The following is a 7500-nucleotide window of genomic DNA, read 5'->3' as shown; positions in this document are numbered from 1 at the left end:
AGCATAAGTCTTCAGGTAACCCTTGCCTGTACGCATGTCTTTGTCATCTTGAAGAACTCTGTTCACAGCATTGAAGAGGTTTTCAAGTTGCTTTAAAGTCTTTTCATCAAGATTAGAATGGTCGTAATGACCACGGTTTTCAAGTTCCTGCATTTTTTCCAAAGATGTTAACTTACGCTGAAAGGCATTTTCCTGAAATGCCTTCAGTTTAGTCTTTAATTTGTCTAGTTTTGCAAATAAAACAGAGTTGTTTTCCAATTTTTCTAAAGTGCTTGTAGCTAACTCTTGCACTTTCTGTGACAATTTCGTTTTTTCATCCAAATCAGGTGCCACTACCTCCATTGCCTCCAATATATCTACCACAACCTTTTTTCTACTTAGCTGTAGAGACATTGATGAATGATTACTAGTTAGATCCGTTGTAGAAGGTAAATGGTCACCCTGTGTGTCCAATTCAGTGTCCTCAATTTCACCTGCCATTTGTGACTCCCCCTTCACATCTGTTTCACCACTTTGCATATAATCACTGCCTACTTTTACAAAGTCTTCCTTTGGAGTAAGAGTATTTTCATCTATTAGTGGAATATTTGGAGGGCTTTCATCTTCTCTGTTAGTCTTTACCAGAGAACCTACCCCTGCACATTCTTCTTCAGATAAATCACTCTGTGCACTGTCCTTCTCCCTTTCGCCTTGAACTTCAAGTATGTTGACACTATGCTCCAGAACTTGACTCATTATGTGGCTTCCAGACACAGGTTCCAACTCCTCTGTGGTAGGGACAGGTGCCCCTTCTTCTTCAACACTAACTGAAATTATTGGTTTTTCAATTTCTGGCAATCTCTCAGGATATCTTAGCCGACTTGGGAGGCTGATATAGGCATCTCCTCCATTTTCGTGTAATGTCTGAAGGCTTAGGGCTGCTTGATGAACCTTGCGTAAGAAGTTTGGAAAGCCTGAAATTTTTTGCAATAAGGTAATATGTCATTATTGCCAGTAACATATATAAAAACTGTATATATAATTTCAATGTGCACTTCCATTTGTATGTGACAATTTTAGAGGGAGACAGTCAAGTGAATGAGTGAACATAGGAGTCTTTACCTGTAGCAGCAATGAAGTTTGTCAAACTTTGAGGAAGACTTGTCCCAGGGTTGTCAAAATAGGTCAGGGTGTATTCTATACCGGGCTACATAAAAGAAAGAAGTAATGCAAAACTTTAGTAATAATCAAGACAATCTTATCAAATAAAACAATATATATAAATATATACATTACTTATCTTTGCAACATATTAATGATATTCCATCAAATTTCACACAAAGACTAGATTCTTCCATTCTTGCCAAAGCAAGTACTTTTAATACTGATTTTGCAATTTAATGGATTGATTCTGCAGAATAACCCAAAACCACCACCCTTGTATACTGTTTAAAAATAAACCAATTAACCCTTATATTACTCTTTTTTTCAACCTTAAAAAGAAAACAAAAAACACCAGTCATGTCATCACAACAGCTGTGAAAGAATACACACAAACACAAAAGTTTTCTTCCCACCTTGTCAATACTTTCACAGGCTCTAATGACCATTGTCGACCAATATTCATTGACTCGATAAATTCCCTTCTCTTCTGGGAACTCGTCAGAGTCTATTGCTCGACTCATTATCACAGCTTCTTGATTTTCCTCATCGAATGCGAAGCGTCTCTTAAAGACATAGTCTCTATTTGCAAAGAAATGCTGAAACCAAAATAATATGGTATTATTATTCCTAAAATATGTCAATTCCAATGTTTTTTCTAATAACACAAGCAATTTATGATTACAAGATACATACACGTACACAACGCAATTACACATTACTCACCGGGAACTTGACTAGCCAATAGACCAGATCAGAGTTAGATTCTGAATGGGAATCCAGCACGCGCAAATCAAGCACAGAATCATCCCACTCTCTTCTGAAGCCACTGTTCAGCTGCGCTTCCATGAATGCACTTAGGCTCACATCATCATAAGTTCCATACACTGAAAGGAATATAAAAAATACATTATATAAAAAAAGAAAAAAAAGACAAAGAAATTTGTAAAGAGAAGGAAGAAAGCAAAGAGTAAAATACGCACATGTACATGCACACGCACACACACGCACAAAGACACACACACACACACACACACACACACACACACACACACACACACACACACACACACACACACACACACACACACATATACTTATATATATACATATATATTTAAACACACATATTTGTGTGTGTGTGTGTGTGTGTGTGTGTGTGTGTGTGTGTGTGTGTGTGTGTGTGTGTGTGTGTGTGTGTGTGTGTGTGTGTGTGTGTGTGTGTGTGTGTCTTTGTGCGTGTGCGTGTGCGTGAGCGTGCGTGTGAGCGTGCGTGTGCATGTACATGTGCGTATTTTACGTTTGTATTCCTCCTTCTCAAACAAAAACAGAGAGAGAGAGAGAGAGAGAGAGAGAGAGAGAGAGAGAGAGAGAGAGAGAGAGAGAGAGAGAGAGAGAGAGAGAGAGAGAGAGAGAGAGAGAGAGAGAGAGAGAGAGAGAGAGAGAGAGAGAGAGAGAGAGAGAGAGAAGAGACAGAGACAGAGACAGAGACAGAGACAGAGACAGAGACAGAGACAGAGACAGAGACAGAGACAGAGACAGAGACAGAGACAGAGACAGAGACAGAGACAGAGACAGAGACAGAGACAGAGACAGAGACAGAGACACAGACAGAGACACAGACAGAGACACAGACAGAGACACAGACAGAGACAGACAGAGACAGACAGAGACAGACAGAGACAGAGACAGAGACAGAGAGAGAGTGTGAGAATGATATAGAATGCTATATACGATATTGAATACAAATATATCAAATACAACGAATAAATCATATGCAAATACTATACGAACATCACACTAGTGAGGCAATCGCCGGGTCAGGTCAGGTCAACTTTGATTGATAGGTACTTTACACATGGTTGCCTTTCCAAGTACCTTAGACCCTCAAAATGAGCTTAATTCCTCGATTGCCACGCCCCTTACATTCCAGACTACCTTTCCGCATTTCTACCATGGGGGCGTCGGATACAAACCCCATCCATATAAGCAGGATGTTTGGATCATACCAACAGACCGGGATCGACTCCGCTACCGCTGACGGCTGATTTCTCTGCCTGTTTACACATGTTGTGATATTGTTTATTGCTGTGACCATTGTGCTATAGTGAATATATCTATTGTGCACCATAACGTCAGACTATCTGCGTTATGGAATAAACCTGTAATGTTCAACCCTGTGTCTGGCATCACTATCTATCTTGTGCTGGGTTGTCAGTTACGATAGACTAAGACAACCCTCACAACTGATGGCAGCAGTGTAACCCTCACAACGGGTGCCAGCCGGTGGTGCCACAATTTTGCGTTGTGAGAATGATATAGAATGCTATATACGATATTGAATACAAATATATCAAATACAACAAATAAATCATATGCAAATACCATACGAACATCACACTAGTGAGGCAATCGCCGGATCAGGTCAAGTCAACTTTGATTGATAGGTACTTTACACATGGTTGCCTTTCCAAGTACCTTAGACCCTCAAAATGAGCTTAATTCCTCGATTGCCACGCCCCTTACATTCCAGACTACCTTTCCGCATTTCGACAGAGACAGAGACAGAGACAGAGACAGAGAGAGAGAGAGAGAGAGAGAGAGAGAGAGAGAGAGAGAGAGAGAGAGAGAGAGAGAGAGAGAGAGAGAGAGAGAGAGAGAGAGAGAGAGAGAGAGAGAGAGAGAGAGAGAGAGAGAGACAGAGAGAGACAGAGAGAGACAGAGAGAGACAGAGAGAGACAGAGAGAGACAGAGAGAGACAGAGAGAGACAGAGAGAGACAGAGAGAGAGAGAGAGAGAGAGAGAGAGAGAGAGAGAGAGAGAGAGAGAGAGAGAGAGAGAGAGAGAGAGAGAGAGAGAGAGAGAGAGAGAGAGAGAGAGAGAGAGAGAGAGAGAGAGAGAGAGAGAGAGAGAGAGACAGAGACAGAGACAGAGAATATTAACCCAAAAACAATAATACCATGGTAGAGGCCAAAAAAATCATAAATTTATGCTACAGTTTAAAAGAACTCTGATCATTACCATAGATAACATGCAGACAATAATACCTTTATAAGCAAACAAGTGTTGATGGACATCGTGTCTCTGCCGCCACACAATATGGTGATCTCTCTCTATAAATGGTTCCCAGGAATCGTACTGTCTATCCTTTCCTGCATAGCCTATGGTACCTCTGCACATACAGTATTCCACATTGGACATCTGAAACAGGACAATTCTCTGATTATATGCTTTATCATATAAACATGATCTAGAGTATTCGGACATCAATAAAAGTATGGATATGAGATGGTAAATATGTGTTTGTGTATGTACATCTAAGTTTTTATATGCTTGTGCTTTGCTATGTACATATTAGGCCATTTGCATATGTATATGGAGTACTTGCATAGTGTGTATAGTAGGAGGTGGGAAAATTTGAAGGACTTGAGTATATAACCTTTATTTTCCATATACATATTTATCTCTCTATCCATACTTTGCTTCTCTGTCTCCAATCATATACAAACATCTAAATGTCATTTATATTACAAAAAGCCAAGACCTTTTTTTATTTACCTGCTGATCAATAACTTGACGTTTTCCACAATTATCACATTCAACTGTTGCTTTGCAGAGTTCCCCTACAGTATGCAGATCACTGGTAGCCCTGTTGAAAAAATATATATATAATCTTTTACATAATCAACTTACTCATTCAAATTTATGACTGAAGATACATTAGTTTCTACCATTAATTGTTCTGCTCTGTTAAACTTTCATATATATTTTTCAAGGAAAACACACTCATCAAACATAAATGCAAATGCTACCAACGGGGTGGGACCACATTTGTACTGCATTTTTCATATTGTTGAACTTATTATTTATACCTCAATTGTGTAACTGTATATAACTAAATGCTAATTAGTATCACAGTTTTTATGTACCTAAAATACAGTCATACATCATAAAATAAATCATATATTAGAAAATACAAACTTCTAAACCCCTTAAGCCATAAAGGTTTCAGCATGTCTGTTTCCCCAGCCAAATGACTTTCCAATTTTCCCCCAGGCCAATTTTGGCCTTTGGCATTTCAAGAGCTTGAATTCACACACCGGAAAATGTACATTTCATTGCCATATAGTACATACAAACTGCACAGAGGAGCATCAAAGTTGGAAAAACTATTGCAGTAACTCCTTGCCATTCAAAGAAAATATCTCAATTAACCCAGAAATGGGAAGGAAAATGGGAATAAGCTTCCATGCCTATAAAACACCAATATAGAAAAAATGCAAATAATGCACATTTAAAGCAAGCAAAAAAAACATGTTTCTTTGCAGAAAACAATGAAATATTCAGTTAGATGTATAAATCGTAAAAAAACAATGATATATCATTAGGCATATACTGCATGTTAAGTAGGAGTATAGTGAGGGGAAGGGGCATGTGTAAGATAAAAGATGGATGGGTGGTATGCCTACATGAAATATGCCATACAATATCAGAACTACTACTTCACACTCACTACGTCTCATTCACAAGAAAGAAAAACAATAAAAAAGAGACAAGGAACACAAATGTCTGACTGGCTGAGGTAGAGGGGGGTCTCCACAGGGTATGGTGATTTGGGGCTGTTATGGTAGGTAAATATTAACCCTCTCTGGACGGGTGGTACAGTACTGTACCGCTCATTCAAAAGCCCAGTGGCCGGGCGGCACAGTATTGTGCCAGCCATTTAATTGATTTAGGCCTAATAATTCGAAAGCCCCGGCATTGTGACATTCAAGGCTAGAATGCCCCCGTCGTGAATGGGCTAAGGGCCAAATGTATAAATAAATTTTAAAAATCATTACTGAATATCATCTTACTCTAAAAGCTTTCCAGTTTTCAGCACCCACCTTTCCAAGCTTTCATCTGATATCTTTTCCTTCTCCCAGTCGTACTGTGTGATGCAAACAGCCGACAGAAGCAGATGTCGTCCTCTCATCAAAAACAGCCTCCTAAGGTTAGACAACATTCTTCTTGCGGCCTATTCAGGAACAAAAGAAAAAAATAGAAATGCACCTTTTGAGTAAAATATAATAAACTATGCCTTATATGTTAAGATATATTAAACCAAAAATTTATTATAAGATACCTTGCCTTTACCTTATCAAAAAATCTTTTAATTGGTCTCAACAAATATATAATATTTAATCCTAGTTACATAACCTGCATGAAAACTAACAACACAAGAGAAATTGCAAAGTATACATACTATCCAATGACAAAAAGAAACTACAAGCTAGCCACTGTCAAATATGTAAAACAAAGAAGTGGCATATGTGTCACAGTGCTGGAATATTTCTCTAATGACTAATCAATATTATATTATACCATAAGATATTTCGTTATTCTCCTGCCATCATATAATTTTTCCTTTTATTAACTAAGTCTTTTGCATAAAATATAAGCTTAAACCATGAGATATTTTGTTATTCTCCTGCTGTCATATAATTTTTCTTTTTATTTACTAAGTCTTTTGCATCATATTTGTTTCCTTTCATTTTTATTCACATAACAAAATAGTAACACTATAAGTGAAACTGCTTTTTTGTCTTTATTTCTTAAATGTATATACACAACTCTTTTGATAAAATTATCAAAGACTTTCCTATCCCTATCTTCCAAGTTGTATTTATTTTCTAAATTTCAGTCCAATCTACAGTTAAAAAAAAAAAAAAACTCAGAGAGCTTTACATATCTCTATATTACAACTTACTCACTATTAGCTACATATGCTAGCCGCAAATAAAGGAAATATTTAGAATTTCTAAACCATAGTAGCATACCTCCTCTCCCCACATGCGGGAGTAAACACTGTACAACTGCAGGGAACGGCGTATCCTGTCAGACGTGTGTACCTCGCACTGACGAACAACTATCCTCACCAGATAGCGCGTGGCATCCTTCAGTTTCCTCACTGTTTGCAGTTGAACGTTCTGACCCATCAGTAGGACTAGCAAATGCCAACTCAGGTTGTTCTTGTTGACTAACAAAGATAAGAAATATAACTTAGAATTTTGAAAATTAATTGACATGCTATAAGAAGTAAATAAGTAAATAAAACCACATACATAAAAATAATGAATATGGTTCTACATTTATCAAACTTTTATGTCGTAAATGTTAATTGATATATAGAACCTAAATAAATTTGGAAGTCCGTCACAAGGTGATCGCTTGAGGAAAGCAGAAAGAATGTCAGATTATGTCGTAGTTCCTTCCTCCTTAAATTGACAAGATAGCTAAATGAGCCACTGAATCAACAGACTGACTTAACCATCTTTATCTCAGCGTACTGCTTAACTTTAATATGTGTTGTTTTTTGCT

General features: G+C 37.7%; 1 protein-coding gene across 1 annotated transcript in view; it reads right to left on the bottom strand.

The window, feature by feature from the left end:
- LOC122254628 (uncharacterized) overlaps positions 1 to 7500 on the bottom strand; it is a 16313-nt gene that overhangs the window by 1927 nt on the left and 6886 nt on the right. The window contains exons 3-10 of the mRNA XM_043018417.2: positions 6960 to 7159; positions 6027 to 6157; positions 4699 to 4789; positions 4188 to 4341; positions 1867 to 2027; positions 1557 to 1739; positions 1102 to 1186; positions 1 to 953 (exon numbers count right to left, since the gene is read on the bottom strand). The exon at positions 1 to 953 is cut by the window's left edge and continues 1927 nt beyond it. Of these exons, the coding sequence (XP_042874351.2) occupies positions 1 to 953; positions 1102 to 1186; positions 1557 to 1739; positions 1867 to 2027; positions 4188 to 4341; positions 4699 to 4789; positions 6027 to 6157; positions 6960 to 7159 (1958 nt within the window). The remainder of the gene's footprint in view (positions 954 to 1101; positions 1187 to 1556; positions 1740 to 1866; positions 2028 to 4187; positions 4342 to 4698; positions 4790 to 6026; positions 6158 to 6959; positions 7160 to 7500) is intronic.

The sequence above is a fragment of the Penaeus japonicus genome, unplaced genomic scaffold (genome assembly GCF_977035675.1).
Source record: "Penaeus japonicus unplaced genomic scaffold, GWHDUDI00000001_assembly GWHDUDI00000007, whole genome shotgun sequence".
Classification (NCBI taxonomy): domain Eukaryota; kingdom Metazoa; phylum Arthropoda; class Malacostraca; order Decapoda; family Penaeidae; genus Penaeus; species Penaeus japonicus.
Note: the sequence above shows the minus strand (reverse complement) of the source record. Positions and strands in the feature narration are given on the sequence as shown.